Raw genomic sequence first — 18,206 nt, forward strand, 5'->3', positions numbered from 1 at the left:
AATAAAGCAGCTCTCGTCTGTAGCTCTCTCGTTCTCTCAGTTTCAGCCCTACCTGTGTAACAGAGGGATTCAACGACTACCGCTGTACTGCCTGCCCTGAGGGCTATGAGGGAAAGTACTGTGAGAGGTACGAACTCTCTCCTCAACATTTACAAACCCCAACATGCTCTTTGTGAATCATACTGAACTCACCTCATCAGGGACCTTGCCGCCCCACATTGCTAACTGAACATCCCTTTCTGTTAGTTATCTACTCTAAACCTTGTTGTCGCTCCTCTAGATGTGCCACGGGTTACCACGGCGACCCCCGTGCCCCCGGCGGGAAGTGTGAGGAGTGTAAGTGTGACCCGTACGGGGCGTGGCCCCAACCGTGTGACCCCCGCTCAGGCCAGTGCCGCTGCCGGCCCGGGGCCACTGGACGCACCTGCAGCCAGTGCATGGAGAGGCATGTGTGTGGGCCCTCTGGGATTGTGTGTACGTACACTAATATAACTTACTATAGCACTGTTTTCAATACACACACAAACACAATTACTAGTACAGAAAATCAGCAAGGTTTCTTAGAAGGACTTTCTTGGTTGTTTTTGTTCATTCAATATTCTAGACTAAGCCTTTTTATTTTATTTTATTTTTTTAACCTTTTTTAAATTATTTTTTACCTTTTATGTGAGTCTAAAGTGGTAGATAATTACTTTGGGGACAATTGTAAAACTGTTTAGTTAGCCAGGCCTCTTGAGGATTATAATCTTCATAAAAGGGAATTTAGAGTTTATTGAATTCAAAGACTTTGTAGTGATTTTTTACAAATTATAATTATTTTTACTTTTATGTATTCAGGGGAACCCAATTGAGGCCAGAGTCTCATTCTTAATAGTGCCCTGAGAACAAACAATTCTCAAATCAAGATGATTATTCAATAAAACAGCAACAACAAAAAATATACTACAACATACAACAGATACACTACATTTCAACAACACAAATTGCAATCAACCAAAACACTCGCAAACCTCTGTGAATGTGTTCCTCATCAGCGTTCTAAACTGCCCTATTGGCACCAGAGGTGGCAGAGCAACAGCAGTGTTTGTCAGACCAGGAGACATCCCGAAAATGTGTCTTCTCACAAAAACGTCTGTAGCGTCCGAATGGTATATGGCTCCTTTATGGAAAGATGAGACTCTCATGAACACATACATGTTGGCTGTTTTGCTCTAGAACGCCCACAAGCTTCACAAGACTCGTCTGAAGGTAGCCCGGTACCAGTTAAAATAATTTATAGAAGTATATATGAATGTAGTTTAGTGCCCCAAAAAGTTAAATATAGGTTAAAAAATAAAATAAACTGAGCTTTCTTACATCTCTCAAATATAGGACATACAGTATGTTACTTGTTTGAGGAAACTAGGCGTATGTCGCGCGTCACTACTTCACAGGAGCGCCATTTGAACGTAAACTTACATTTTTTATCAAAATGCGTTTTTGGGCAGAAATGCCTTCTGGAACATGTGAACTTTCATGTGCCTTAATAACAAACTTGTATGCCATCTGCAAATATGATTACAGTTGTTAAAGTACGAGCCTAGTTGGTTTAGCCATGGAAAAAGTCAGTAACCTTCCCCCTAGCCATGATTGGCTGAGATAATAACTGGGCTGGACATGCCGAGAGATGAGTTTGGATTGGTCTGCCATGTAGTAGCTTCTGTCTATAATATGAGATGGTCAGTATGTGTAGGTAATCCTATCTAATGCTGCTTTTTTTGAAAGATATCATGTAGTAGAACTGCGTAAGTGTTGCTCTCCACTTTCTGGAGGACCGAGTTTTGAAATCAGTGGAATAAGAGTATGATAGCTAAGGAGATTCTGGCATTTGATTGCAAATATGCAGACTGGGTCGAAAAGACAACACACAGAAGGCTGTTGTATTAATCACCTGTCTCCGGATTACATCTTCAAACTAAGGGAAACCATTGCACCCGTGACAGAGAGGGAGAAGCGTTCATCCATGTATACGGGTAAGAGAGTCTAGCTAGCTACATTTTCAGATATTACACATTTCTAATTTTGTCAGATAGTCTTTTTCATTTCAAGTTAAAGTGTACTGTTAGCTAGCCAGCTAACATTAGCTGGCTGGCTAGCTAGCTAACATTACGTATATGATCTCTGTAGTAATATTATTCGTATCTCAGAACCATTAGCATTGCTAGTTACAGCCTAATGTTAGCTAGCTAACATTGAACCTGGTTGGTTAGCTACCTGCAGATTCATGCATGGTAGTAACTTTATGAGTTGGGATTATGGTTCATTGTTTAGCTAGCTAGCTACATATCTAAACAAAAGACTTCACTATGCATGTACCTATTTCAATAGATTGTTTATGATGTCACTGCGACAACTGTCAATAGACGTAACTGGTAAATTAGCTCTAACTGACAAATAGTACCCCCAACAGTACCCCCAAAACACCAGTCTCAACGTTAACAGTGAAGAGGCGACTCCGGGATGCTGGTCTTCTAGGCAGAGTTGCAAAGAAAAAGCCATATCACAGACTGGACAATAAACAGAATACGTACTATTTAATAAAGCTGCCAGTTGAGGACTTGTGAGGTGTCTGTTTCTCAAACTAGACACTCTAATGTACTTGTCCTCTTGCTCAGTTGTTCACCAGGGCCTCCCACTCCTCTTTCTATTCTGGTTAGAGCCAGTTTGCGCTGTTCTGTGAAGGGAGTAGTACACAGCGTTGTACGAGATCTTCAGTTTCTTGGCAATTTCTTGCATGGAATAGCCTTCATTTCTCACAAAAAGAATAATGATAATGGGCCTCTGTTCGCCTATGTAGATATTCCATTATAAATTAGCCGTTTCCAGCTACAATAGTCATTTACAACATTAACAATGTCTACACTATATTTCTGATTGATTTGATGTTATTTTAATGGACAAAAATGTGCTTTTCTTTCAAAAACAACGACATTTCTAAGTGACCCCAAACTTTTGAACGGTAGTGTATATACAAAAGTATGTGGACACCCCTTCAAATGGATGGACTCGGCTATTTCAACCACACCCATTGCTGACACAGGTGTATAGAACCAAGCAGACAGCTGTGTAATCTCCATAGACAAACATTGCCAGTAGAAGGGCCTTACTGAAGAGCTCAGTGACTTTCAACGTGGCACCGTCATAGGATGCCATCTTTCCAACAAGTCAGTTGGTCAAATTTCTGCCCTGCTAGAGCTGCCCCGGTCAACTGTACGTGTTGTTATTGTGAAGTGGAAACATCTAAGAGCAACAATGGCTCAGCCGTGAAATGGTAGGCCACACACGCTCACAGAATGGGACTGCCGAGTGCTGAAATGAGTAACGTGTAAAAACCGCCTTTCCTCAATTGCAACACACTACCGAGTTCCAAACTGCCTCTGGAAGCAACGTTAGCACAATAACTGTTTGTCGGGGGCTTCATGAAATGGGTTTCAGTGGCTTAGCAGCCGCATACAAGCCTAATATCACCCTGCACAATGCCAAGCATCAGCTGGAGTGGTGTAAAGCTCGCCGCCATTGGACTCTGGAGCATGGGAAACGCGTTCTCTGGAGTGATGAATCACGCTGCACCATCTGGCAGTCCGATGGATGAATCTGGGTTTGCCGGATTTCAGGAGAACGCTACCTGCCTAAATGCATAGTGCCCACTGTAAAGTTTGGTGGAGGAGGAATATTGGTCTGGGGCTGTTTTTCATGGTTCAGCTTAGTTCCAGTGAAGGGAAATCTTAATGCTACAGCATACAATGACATTATATATATATTCTGTGCTTCCAACTTTGTGGCAACAGTTTTGGGAAGGCCCTTTGTTTCAGCATGACAATGCCCACTTGCACAAAGCGAGGTCCGTAAAGAAATGGTTTGTCAAGATTGGTGTGGAAGAACTTAATTGGCCTGCACAGAGCCCTGACCTCTAACCCCATCTAACACCATTGGGATGAATTGGAACGCAGACTGTGAGCCAGGCCTAATCACTCTACATCAGTCCCCGACCTCACTAATGGTCTTGAGGCTGAATGAAAGCAAGTCTCTGCAGCATTGTCCCGACATCTAGTGGAAAGCCTTTCCAGAAGAGTGGAGGCTGTTATAGCAGCAAAGGGGGGCAACTCTATATTAATGCCCATGATTTTGGAATGAGATGTTGGACGAGCAGATGTCCACATACTTTTGGTCATGTAGTGTATGTTGCACGCTTGTGCAGCAAAGCTTTGTTAACAAAAAAAGGAGAAATTAAGTGATCTACGGAAATTTGGAGTGGGCCAGCTGACCTTCTGATAAAGGATGCAGTGAGTATTAAACCTGTCACCTGTGATAAAGCGAAGCGTACTATGGTACACTGCATCCAAGGTTTTTAGGTTAGTGGCTGCTGCATTCTGATAAAAGGTGCTACCATAATCAAGATCTGGCAGGAAGGTTGCTTGTACAACCTGCTTCCTGCTGTTTAGAGAGAGGCATGACGTAGTTCTATAAAAGAAGCCTCCTTTAAATCTCAGCTTCTTAACTAGCTCATCCATATGTTGTTTAAACTTCAAATGTTTGTCAATCCAAAATCCCAGATGTTTAAGGACGGGAACCTGCTCGAAGAGAAAATCCTCCAATGCCATCTGTGTGTAAACCATCTGAAATATTTCTAAGAGAATTAGACATACATTCAGTTTTTCCTGTGTTAAGTATCAATTTAAAATCAACAAGGGCTTTCTGCAAGCAACAAAATCAGATTGCAGCTATAACATAGCCTGGTCAGCAGTAGGGTCAAAAGCATACAGATGAATGTTACAGGTTTTTGCAGATAGACCAATATTATTTATATAAAGAAAACAGGTCCTGAAATCTACCCCTGCGGGACACCTTTAGTAATATCAAGGTAACTTGACACCATCAGAAAGCACACATGGTGACCTGTCTGACAGATAGTTCCCAAACCAATTGCAAGACAGCTGGAATGAGTAGGTGATGGTTGACAGTATCAAAGGCCTTGGATAGGTCTATAAATATGGCAGCACAGTGAATCCTACGATCTAAGCAATTTAACACATAATTTAAGACAAGTGTAGCTGAGTAGATTTTTCATGCTGTTTTAAGTTGGGGCAGGTTGGTTTAGTTATCATTTGAGTTCAATTTAGCTCAGTGCAAATATCTTTCAGTTTATCTGATACTGGCATCAACCAATCCAGGTTAAGATCCCCCCGATGTTAATAATTTAGATTTAGCATAGCACAGCAAGTCCGATCATTTGCTTTGAGCAATTGGCAGGGCCGAGGGAGACAATGTACTACAGGCTATATTATATATATCCCACGGCAGACAACATGTTATCCCAAGTGCCAATCCCAAAGTAAACAAAGATGGCGGTCACTATATTTGTCAAAAATGAAGTCGAAAGTTATCAGAGCTTCATTTGTAACATTGTTTGCTCTTGAATTATTGTAATTTGTCTGAGACTACATGTTATCATACTTCAGGCAATGAATAGTACTGTATGTTTTAGATACAATTCTGTAGGCTACGGTGCCAACTAACCTGGCAAGCTGCCTATCTGAAATAATGTCTAACTGTTCCCAGTCGTGGACTCTAGCAGGTTTCCTGAAGCAGTGATGGTAGGGGTCCATTGCTTGTTAGATACAGTATGTCAGATGATTCAGGTGAAACTGATTGGCTGCATGTTGTCTTGCCTTTGGGGAGGGTAACAGGATTTGCATGTATTTCATGCAGCGTGTGCATTTTGGAGTGTTTTATCACAAACTCTCACATTCACAGGATGTGTGCTCTCTTACTGTGTGGATTGTCAGGCCTTCCTCCTTTATAACAGCAGGCATATAAAAAACAAACTTTTCTGACGTTAATTTCTCAACTAATTTTTTATGTGGCAAAATTCAGGAGAAATTCAAAGGATATGATGAATTCACACATGGTTTGTTGATTGTAGTGGTGTGTGTGTGCGTGTGTGTACTGTGTGTGTTTTGTTTCTCGTTGCTTGTGGCATGTCGAACACTCATAATGGGCTGCCAAAAGCCATTTCACACTGTGTTAAATTTCACGCTCGAGATCCCTTCCCCCAGTGTTGCTCCTGTCTAATCTCAAACCAGCACAGAAACTCCAGGATTCTCCAAAGCCTAAAGAGTAGAGGATAGAGGATGGCTACCTTGAAGGGTTTTCAAAGAGTGTTTATGTCTTTTGAAAGAGCGCTGGTGTGTGTGGGGGAATGGGATGAAACTAAACAAGGTGAAGGAGGAGGAAGCTGGGGTTCAACCCGTTCCACCATGTCGCTCAGATTAAAAAGCACTTCTCCCAGACTTTGTCCTCTTCTCCGGTGCTAACATAGTCGCCCTTGTAGCTACCCCACATGAAAAAGTCTATGGTATAAATACTATAGTATTCACAGTATAATTTTTGCAGACTTTACTGTAGTATTCCCTGTAATGTTTTTGCAGGCTTGTATTTATTGTAGTATACTGTAGTATTTATAGTTAACTATAGTATAAATAATGTAGTAAAATAAAACTGTAGTATATACTGTAGTAATTAATGTAATATTTTTGCATACTGTAGTTTACTGTCGTATTTACTGTAGTGTTTTTGCAGACATTACTATAGTATTTACTATAGTGTTTTTGTTTTACTATCTTTGACATAGAACTGGAGGCCTACTGGAGAAATACAAAAATAGCACATTTTCCATAAACTGTAGGCAGGTAGGACTGGGGTCTGAACAGATAGTTCAGAGCTTCTGCTCTTTTCTATAACCTGCAGGGAACACAATATATGGTATACTGTATAATTGGCATGTAAGTTTCTCACTTACGGGTGGCACAAATTGGGATATGGAGGACTGGACTGGGCAAGGTATACCCAAATTAAATAATGTAGTGTTTACTAAAAAAGTGTAGTGTTTTTGCAGATTGTAGTGTTTTTGCAGACATTACTGTAGTATTTATTATACTATTCTACAGTATACTACTAAATTCTATAGTAAGTACTACACATGATTGAGGGATACTGCAGTGTGTAATATAGTATTCTACAGTATACTACAATTTACTACAGAATTCTATAGTAAGTGCTGTAGTATTCTATAGTAAACTCGTATTTTTTCATGTGTGACAGTACATGTCCCTTTGGTAGAGATGTTGCCAGGCAACAAGCTACCATTAGCATCCCCATGCCCTTGGGGTTGACCCATTGACCCCCAGTAGAGTGTCTTGGTGTCCCAATGAGAGACTGTCCCAGTGTCCCCCATGTATACACCCACACACAGCTTCAGAGCTCAGTGTCACCCTGGCCACACACGTTAGCTGGGATTATTATTTGATTCTCTGAACGAGCCTGAACGCTCTCTAATGGTTTTAATTGGTGTCATTAGAGACCACTTGTCATTAGAGGTTTCTAACTGCCATGGTGTGTGTGTGTGTGTGTGTGTGTGTGTGTGTGTGTGTGTGTGTGTGTGTGTGTGTGTGTGTGTGTGTGTGTGTGTGTGTGTGTGTGTGTGTGTGTGTCGGTGTGTGTGTCGGTGTGTGTCGGTGTGTGTCGGTGTGTGTCGGTGTGTGTGTGTTACAGCCTGCGATGATGACTGTGCCGGGCTCCTCATCAGAGATATGGATAGACTGCATCGTATCATCACCAGTGTCAACCTCACCACCCCTCTGCCACCACCCTACAAAGTCCTCTACCGGTTTGAGAACATGACGCAGGAACTCAAGGTGAATAGAAAGCACCCAAACACTTCCTTTAGTGTTCACCTTCGCTCCGAAGAGAGAGTACTACAATATTCCTGTATTAGACAAATCTATGATATCTAGATTCCTAAGATCAAGTTTGTCTCTGTAGGCCTACATTCAATTTGGCGTGTTTGTTTACTCACACTAGTGAGTACCTGACTGAATTGCTAAGATGAACAGAATCGGTTGTGATTAAGTTGCCCACCTGGACAAGGTGCTGTGTAAATATCTCTCAGCTGTTAGTGTCTCGGGGGGGCGTGGAGCCCGACTCACACCCCGGTTTCAAACACTCCTCATATCCCCTCCAGACAATACCATAGCTCAGCTAACGGCATCCACCTCTCTCTCTCACACAAAGAACAAAGACACAAACACCACACTCTGTAACAGTGACATAACAGTGATATATTACACAAACAGTGGCATTCAAACGCATCTCAGCGGCGCGATAACAAGAGTGCAGTTCCCCCAAATCCTCGGCAAGCAGAGGAGATGGAGCTGGAGATATCAGGCACAACAAAGATGCAGATTATTGCTAAAGGGCATTGTGAAGGGGGGCCAATGAAGACATCACTTGATTGCTACCCTCATGTGGAAAGCCAGATCATTGGCTCAAGCTGCGTTTTTGGAATCCACTGAGCTAGATGCCCTTTTCCAGCTGCTGGTGCTCTGCTTCTTATAGGCCTGTGAGGAGATGTCTGGCAGGAGCCCTACTGGCATAACACTGATGAATTGGGCTGGGGTGGATGGTTAAATACAGGGTATCGAGGCTCTGCTCACACCTCACTCCCCAGACCCATGGTGATTTAAACAGTAGATGACCTTTCTGCCTAATGCCCCATTCTGACATTCTCTCGTGTGTGTGTGTGTGTGTGTGTGTGTGTGTGTGTGTGTGTGTGTGTGTGTGTGTGTGTGTGTGCGCGCACACACGTGCATTGTCTTCCACACAGCACATGCTCTCGCCACAGAATTCGCCGGAGAGGCGCCTGCAGCTGGCCGACAGTAACCTGGGCAGCCTGGTGACAGAGATGGACGATCTGCTGAGTCGGGTAGGTAGGACACTCAGGCCAGGCTGACACTGTCCACTCCTGAGTTCCCAGGGGCTGGCGCTACTGTCGCTGTGGCCACTATGTGGCTGTCCTGGCTCCTTCGTCACAGTCTAGTAAATGGGTCAACTGAAACTGGACCATCCTAATTCATAAAGCCATCAATGTACGCTTACAATAATTAGTGTGAAAGATATAGGCAGTTGTGAGTGAAGCTTTTTATTTATTTTATTAATTTTTGGAATGACAAGGTTAGTCAATCAATATTTTGATTGATGTTAGGTCATATGTTAGCTTTCAGTTGATACATACAGTCAAAAACAGTGACCATTACAACAATAGATTTTTTTGTTAATCATTCTGAAATGAATCTGTAATTAAAAGAAAGATATCAACTTCAAGTGAGGACAGAAACCGAGGACTGAAAACAGATGAATACTTTTGTATTTAACTTTGAGATACCGGTTCTAGCAAGGTTTTCTTTGTGTCTGAGAACATAGAATGTTCTGTTGCAGAAAGATCCTGGATAGACAAAAAAAAAGAAAGAAAAGATAACTAATGTAAAATATACTGTGTCTGTAAAATGTATATGCTGTAGTATGTGTAAGCTGAAAGTAGAAGCCTAAGTATTATTGTCTATTAGTTTACCCAAATTAGGGAGGGTTGGTAGGGTTAGGGGAAAATAATAAAGAAGGAAAATATATTTAATACCAAATATATATATTTAAAATAATATATATATATATTTACAAAAATACAAAATATATATATATGGGGGATTGGAAATGATGCAGACAATTACATTGCTAGTAGCCACAATCTATGTGCATTATTAAAGCTGATCAAAATATCCTTGGATCGAGCTTTCTCTGTTAACAACAAACCATCCACACTCTATAAATGACATAATGTACTTCTCCTTTTTCTGACAAAAAAATTAAAATAAAATACATTCTGACATTGATATTTTCCCTGATTCTGTCCTCATAACTCAACAGGCATTCAATACCACTTTGTTATGTCGCCTGTTAAAAGTACCTTTAGTCCAAGTTGTGAATCCCCTGCTGAGCGTCGTGTTGTTCCTCGCTCAAAACAAAGATGCATAGAATCTTTCAACCTTGGTTATTGTAAAGAATTCATGTATTTTCATTGACATTGGTTCTTTGTGTATTCGTGGGCTTTCTCTGTTGGTTCATGCACACAGGAACAATATATAGCGATTAACCTTGTCAGGCCAGTAGCAAGGCCTCACACATTTTTTTTAATGCCCCTACCGAGGTATAACAAAACACAACCATGTTTTTCCATATCTTTAAGGTCTCCCATATATGAAATGGATGGTTGTGTAAAATTATTTTACTGCAAAAGTGGTTAAATTGAACTAAACTCAAACAGTACAGAATATTGCCTTGCTGGAGGAGAGCCATATAGGCCATATAAGCTCATGTAACCAAATATTGCATGCTCTGATATTGCTAAAATGTGGATTATAAGTAGGCAGTTGTCTGCCCTAAATACACAAACAAACAGCATTAGGATATCTTCATGCACCTTGGAAATATAGGCCTGTAAACACACAGATACAATAGGCGGAAATATCAACTATGAATATACCATTTCCATTTTAGTCATGTAGCAGACGCTCTTGTCCAGAGCGACATACACTTAGTCCAAGATAGCTGGGTGAGACAACCATATATCTCAGTCATAGTAAGTATATTTTTCCTTAATAAAGCAACTATCAGCAAAGTCAGTGCTAGTGGAGGGTTAAGTGACAGTTTTAGTTCACGAAACACCTTTTTTGAGGAGGTGATCCGAGGGGGGATGCTGTGGGATTATTTAAGATACTCTTTGAAGAGGTAGGGTTTCAGATGTTTTCGGAAGATGGGCAGGGATTCTGCTGTCCTAGCTTCTGCTATTCCACCATTGGGGTGCCAGGACAGAGAAGAGCTTTGACTGGGTTGAGCGGGAGCTGCCCTCCCGTAGGGGAGGGCCAAGAGACCAGAGGTGTAGGGTTTGAACATAGTCTGAAGGTAGGGAGAGGCAGTTCCTCTTGCTGCTCCGTAGGCAAGTACCATTGTCTTGTAATGGATGCGAGCTTCGACTGGAAGCCAGTGGAGTGTGCGGTGGAGCAGGATGACATGGGAGAACTTGGGAAGGTTGAACACCAGGCGGACTGCCGCGTTCTGGATTAATTGCAGGGGTTTAATGGCACAAGCGGGGAGCCCAGCCAACAGCGAGTTGCAGTAGTCCAGGCGGGAGATGAAGTGCCTGGATTAGGACATGTACCGCTTCCTGTGTGATGCAGGGTCGTACTCTATGGATGTTGTAGAGCAACACAAACACAAGCATTCGCTACACCCAATAATAAAATCAAATCAAATTGTATTTGTCACATGCGCCAAATACAACAGGCGTAGACATTACAGTGAAATGCTTACTTACAAGCCCTTAACCAACAATGCAGTTTTAAGAAAAATAAGTGTTAAGTAAAAAATAGATAAGTACATTTTTTTTTTTAAGTAACAAATAATTAAAGAGCAGCAGTAAAATAACAGTAGCGAGGCTATATACAGGGGGTACCGGTACAGAGTCAATGTGCGAGGGCACAGGTTAGTCTACGTAATTGAGGTAATTCGTACATGTAGGTAGAGTTAAAGTGACTATGCATAGATAATAAACAGAGAGTAGCAGCAGTGTAAAAGAGGGGGGGACAATGCAAAAAGTCTGGGTAGCCATTTGATTAGCTATTCAGGAGTCTTATGGCTTGGTGGTACTTGGGACTCCAGTACTGCTCGCCGTGCGGTAGCAGAGAGAACAGTCTATGACTAGGGTGGCTGGAGTCTTTGACAATTTTTAAGGCCATCCTCTGACACCACCTGGTATAGAGATCATGGATAGCTGGAAGCTTGACTCCAGTGATGTTCTGGGCCATATGCACTACCCTCTGTAGTGCCTTGCTTTTGGAGGCCGAGCAGTTGCCATACCAGGCAGTGATGCAACCCGTCAGGATGCTCTCGATGGTACAGCTGTTGAACTTTTTGAGGATCTGAGGACCCATGCCAAATCTTTTCAGTCTCCTGAGGGGGAATAGGCTTTGTCGTGCCCTCTTCACGACTGTCTTGGTGTATTTGGACCATGATAGCTTGTTGGGGATGTGGACACAAAGGAACTTGAAGCTCTCGACCTGCTCCACTACAGCCCTGTCGATGAGAATGGGGGCGTGCTCGGTCCTCCTTTTCCTGTAGTGTACAATCATCTCCTTTGTCTTGATCACGTTGAGGGAGAGGTTGTTGTCCTGGCACCACACGGCCAGGTCTCTGAACTCCTCCCTATAGGCAGTCTCATCGTTGTCAGTGATCAAGCCGACCACTGTTGTGTCATCGGCAAACTTAATTATGGTGTTGGAGTCGTGCCCGGCCATGCAGTCATGGGTGAACATTGAGTACAGGAGGGGACTGAGCACGCACCCCTGAGGGGCCCCCGTGTTGAGGATCAGCGTGGCGGATATGTTTTACCTACCCTCACCACCTGGGGGCCGGCCCGTCAGAAAGTCCACGATCCAGTTGCAGAGGGAAGTGTTCAGTCCCAGGTTCCTGAGCTTAGTGATGAGCTTGGAGGGCACTATGGTGTTGAACGCTGAGGTGTAGTCAATGAATAGCATTCTCACATAGGTGTTCCTTTTGTCCAGGCGTGAAAGGGCAGTGTGGAGTGCAATAGAGATTGCATCATCTGTGAATCTGTAGGTGCGGTATGCAAATTGGAGTGGGTCTAGGGTTTCTGGGATAATGGTGTTGATGTGAGCCATTACCAGCCTTTCAAAGGTCTTATGTCCATTGATTGTGTTTCTTGGCCCAAGCAAGTCTCTTCTTATTATTGGTGTCCTTTAGTAGTGGTTTCTTTGCAGTAATTCAACCATGAAGGACTGATTCAGTCTCTTCTGAACAGTTGATGTTGTGATGTGTCTGTTACTTGAACTCTATGAAGCATTTATTTGGGCTGCAATTTCTGAGGCTGGTAACTCTAATGAACTTAACCTCTGCAGCAGAGGTAACTCTGGGTCTTCCTTTCCTGTGGCTGTCCTCATGAAAGCCAATTTCATCATAGCGCTTGATGGTTTTTCCAACTGCACTTGAAGAAACGTTCAAAGTTCTTGAAATGTTCCGCATTGACTGACCTTTATGTCTTAAAGTAATGATGGACTGTCTTTTCTCTTTGCTTATTTGAGCTGTTCTTGCCATAATATGGACTTGGTGTTTTACCAGATAGGGCTATCTTCTGTATACCACCCCTACCTTATCACAACACACCTGATTGGCTCAAACGCATTAAGAAGGAAAGAAATTCCACAATTGAACTATTAACAAGGCACATCTGTTAATTGAAATGAATTCCAGGTGACTACCTCATAAAGCTGGTTGAGAGAATGCCAACAGTGTGCAAAGCTGTCATCAAGACAAAGGGTGGCTACTTTAAAGAATCTAACAAATAAAATATATTTTGATTTGTTTAACACTTTTTTTCTGTTTACTACATGATTCCATATGTGTTATTTCATAGTTTTGATGTCTTCACTATTATTCTACAATGTAGACAATAGTAAAAATAAAGAAAAACCCTTGAATGAGTAGGTGTGTCCAAACCTTTGACTGGTACTATACATCCCTCATTTCCCTCACTGAAACTAAGTGTGCAAAGTTGATTCAAAGTCTTTGAGGTGACCAGGACATGAGTGTGTCCTAACAGGGTGAGGAGACAAAGTAGCCGGTGGTGGTTGTAGTTCTGGGGCCTGACCAGTTTGCACAGTTAACTGGTCATTCGGGGCAAGTTGTAGCGACAAGGGTAGTATCCTTCCTGTATGTCTGGCTGAGTATTGGGGCTTTGAGATGATCCGTTTCCATTTCGCTGTAGGCAATCAGCAGATGCAGCTTGCATACCAAAGAGACCCATTGACTAACAACTGGAATGTTATCCCTACCTGAATGATGCCGGGAATACTCCAGTAGTGGAATGGTTGCTTGTCTGCTTGTGAAAGAGCTGTCACAAACAGACTTGCCTTTAGAGTTTTTTTATGTTAAAAGTGGCATAGTCCTGAAGGTCACATCCTACATATTTCTTTATATTCGTTTGGAAGTCAGGTAGGATGATATTATGGCCGTTATAGACTGGGGCACGCCCAGCAGGAGATGTGATGAGTAACAGCACCTCTGAGGGTGACCTCAGGTTACTTAGAGGTTAGTTCGAGTGTAGCTGGGTCATGGACTATGACTGAGAAGCGTTGGTTGTGAGGGACATAGCACAGCTCCACACCCATATACATTTGAAGATGATCCCTGGGCTTCAATGGACGGTAAAAGAGTTGCAGAGGAGATGGAGATGATCAAGCGACTGTCTCACAGTCAATCCCCAGCCACCATAAACCATCACATACAGCAAGTCTTCCCATCCTAAGGTGCCTCTTGTATGCCATAAATGGCATATGTCCTTATAGGGATGTTGGGAATACTATTTCCATGGTGTCTCTGTCTCTAGTAACTGCCTGAGAAGAGGACTGATTGTGGAGTGGGCTTATCAAGGAGAGTTCTGGGAGATTAAGGACGGCATTGACGTTGGAGAGGTGCAATTCCTATGACATATGAAGGCCCAATAAGATGGCATTGACTGTCAGATTGTGTTGGTTCATTGTAGTGAACACCTGCCTTATGAGCTTGTCGTGTGTGGTTGCATCTTCCCCATTCACCATAATGTCGCCATGTCAACAGGGCAACTCCAGGGCAGACAGCCAGGATGGTGGACATGATTGTCTGGAAGAGGCAATGTGCCAGCTTAACCCAAACACGATAAGAGTGCATCGAAAAACATTCCAATGTGCATCACAAATGCAGTGAGCCAGCAGAAGGTCTTGTTGGATTCAGGCAGACGTATTGGACTAGCAATTAATCAAAGCTCAATTCTAAATGGTAAGGAGGCGACTTAAAGGAAAACTTCACCCAAAAACGACTGCCCTTTTGCCCTCAGAACAGCCTAAATTTGTTGGGGCATGGACTCTACAAGGCGTCGAAAGGGCTCCACGGGGATGCTGGCCCATGTTGACTCCAATGCTTCCCACAGTTGTGTCAAGTAGGCTGGATGTTCTTTGGGTGACCATTCTTGATACATACAGAAAACTGATGAGTGTGAAAAACACACATACACAATCCATGTCTTAATTGTCTTAAGGCTTAAAAATCCTACTTTTAACCTGTCTCCTCCCCTTCATCTACGCTGATTGAAGTGGATTTAATAGGTGACATCAATAAGGGACCATAGCTTTCACCTGGATTCACCTGGTCAGTCTATGTCATTGAAAGAGCAGGTGTTCCTAATATTTTATACACTCAGTGTAGTATCAAAGTGTTTTGCGTGTTAGCAATCAGTGCAGCGTTTTGCATAATATGATGCTAAATGCATCATACCAGCTGTATTTCTGTATTTCAAAAGTTACACATCTTGAAATCTTGATTGCTGACATACAACAAAAATGTAAATATAGTATATCAGTAATAGACTAATGAAACAAATACCATGGGTGGAGTTTTCCATGGATGGGCAAGTTATATCACAGTGGGGGCAAGTTGTAGAGCTAGGGAGAGGGTGCCAGAGTCCAGGGTTGGATTCTCTCTCCTTTTGTTGGAGCCTCCCAGTTACCTCATTGATTCTCAAAGATGATCATGTCTTGGAATGCTTTGTGTTGCCATGCCAAGTAGAATGCTTCCCTTTCTATACTGGATATCCAGACAAATGTGTTTGAATGTATATTGTGGGCATATTGGATTCTTAACATAGTTGAAGTACACAAACATATGCTTGAGTACAGGTCATAAGTACAGTACACAAATCTGAAAAATGTATCTCATTTAAAACATGCACAGATATGCACGTGATTAAACCACCGTTTAATGGTAACGTGGCAGACATATTGGATTTTGGATGCCATATTGATTTGGAGTCAAGTCTAGCGGGGCCGTCTAATGTAATTGCAAGAGTGGAGGCAAAACATATAAAATCCACAGAGGAACCTTTCACTGGAAAAAAAATAACAGTTTTCAGTGTCTGAGCCCACTTGCCTTAGAGCTGATAACAGTAGACACAACATGTTCAACTGTATCCGAATTTTAGCAATATCAGAGTTAACCATTTTGGGTTGCATGAGCTTGCATGAGCATTGTTCTGCACTTTTTGAGTTTAGGGCATGTTTTCCTTAGAGCCAATTACAATAGCCACATCATCAAAAAAGCATGTGTTAATGTATGTATATTTGTCAGGCAGGACCATACCTGAGAGCTTGGAAATTTGTAACCCGCTATGGGCCGGATTACCAGAAACGGATGACCAAACTGAAGTTTTCATTCATCTTAAATATTAATAATATTTCCGCCGATTATATCTGTGTGTTTACAGGTCTACATTTCCAAAATGCTTTAATGTTTGTTTGATATTAGCAATATCAAGGTATAATTCTGCACTGTTTGAGTTAAGGGGGTATGTCACAACATAACAACTTTTGAAGTAAAATATGTTTATACAGCCATTCATTCCATTTATGGGAGACCTTAGAGATATGGAAAACATGGCTGTGCTTTGTTATACTTCGGGTAGGGATATCTCAAAAATGGAAACCCTTTTTGAGAATTGGCCACTAGCCTAAGTGGTGCTCAGCTGCCTGAATCCCTCAATCATTCTTTTTTAATCTATAGAGCATTTCTGAAAGGTCATACCAGCTCTGACTGATGGTTATGAAATGGATTTGTTTGACCAGGTACTCTGAGGCTGTTCATTGTTAGACCGAAGGGGGCCGCAGGATTCAGGATAGGAAACGTGCAATCAAGGGTGCATCTTGAATGAACGCTGAACACCGGCCCATCCTGGATTGGTTTATCTCTAGCCATCAGTTCAGGTCAATCCAACTGATTGAGTGTGTGTGTGTCTTCTTGCTCAGGCAACCAAAGTGTCGGCAGATGGCGAGCAAACAGGTGACGATGCTAATAGAATCCACAAACGAGCCGAAGACCTGGAGCTTTTTGTCAAGAACACCCTACTGGCTGCAGAAGGTACTGCGTCTACATTCCTATAAGATTCTCCCATAAAAAAAGGTTAAATCTAAATTACATTCCTGCCATAATGCTGACTTAGTGTCTGAGAGCAGAGTACTAATTCAGTGTTGTAAAGGCCGGAGGGTCAGGATGTTGAGGGAATTAGTGCCTGGGCTCTGTGCTGTGTCCTCTGCTCTGTGATTAGGCGCCTCTGTGCTGTGACATTCTCTCTGGGTTGAAATTGGAAGATGATTCAGTTGATAAAGGGCCTAGTCGCTGTAGCCATGGAGCCATGTAATGGCCTAATTAATAGGGATGGAGGATGGGGTCTGGAGAAGGCAGTATAATCAGAGTGGACTGGCACGTGGTGGCTCCTCACTGTGGGCAACGTGATTAGTGTCAGCAGGGAACATTTCTCCACCCAGCCTCGCTTTACCTCGCCAGCATGGACTAGCCCCGCTCCACGCTCTACAGCAGGTGGGACTGGTACTGCCAGATCTATACGGCACACAAACACACACACACACACACACACACACATACACACACTCACTCACGCACACGCACGCACACACACAGACATAGACACACGCACACACACACACACACATACACACACACATAGACACACGCACACACATACACACACACACATACACACACACACACACACACATAAACACACACACACATACACATAGACATCAAGCATTTCGCTACACCCTACACCTGTGACCAATACAATTTGATTTGATTTGATTTACACACACACACACACACACACACACACACACACACACACACACACACACACACACACACACACACACACACACACACACACACACACACACACACATATAGAGACACACACACACACATAGAGACACACACACACACACACATAGAGACACACACACACACACACACACATAGAGACACACACACACACACACACACACACACAAACATGCACACATCCCTCCACTGAAGCTCAAACACAGTCTCTGACCCTTCACAGGATTGGGCTGGTTCAAATGGGCTATTTGAACCAGCGCAATGACACACTTATGACACACTGATTGAGCGCAATGACACACTTAACAGATGCCATCCTCATTTACATTAAAATAGTATTTTCTGAAAGATTTCCAAAAAGCAATGGACACACTGGAAGTCAAACTCACAGACCATGTCTCACTTAACTTCCCCACAGATTTTCATAAGCACATCGAGCAGCTCGTGAAAGCGGTCAGGAAGAGAATGGATTGTTTTTTTTCATGCTGATGCATTCGTAAACGAATCAATCTGATGATGCGATCCACGGGAACGTTTGT

The 18,206-nt window shown here is 42.6% G+C and overlaps 1 protein-coding gene across 1 annotated transcript in view; it reads left to right on the forward strand.

Annotated features, from left to right (window-relative positions):
* The window catches only part of lama2 (laminin, alpha 2), a 149,393-nt gene that overhangs the window by 110,906 nt on the left and 20,281 nt on the right, over window positions 1-18,206 (forward strand). Inside the window, 5 exon segments of the mRNA XM_014205066.2 lie at window positions 41-127; window positions 281-474; window positions 7,591-7,733; window positions 8,702-8,800; window positions 16,776-16,887. Coding sequence (XP_014060541.2) covers window positions 41-127; window positions 281-474; window positions 7,591-7,733; window positions 8,702-8,800; window positions 16,776-16,887 — 635 coding nt within the window.

Source organism: Salmo salar, chromosome ssa06, assembly GCF_905237065.1.
Source record: "Salmo salar chromosome ssa06, Ssal_v3.1, whole genome shotgun sequence".
NCBI lineage: Eukaryota > Metazoa > Chordata > Actinopteri > Salmoniformes > Salmonidae > Salmo > Salmo salar.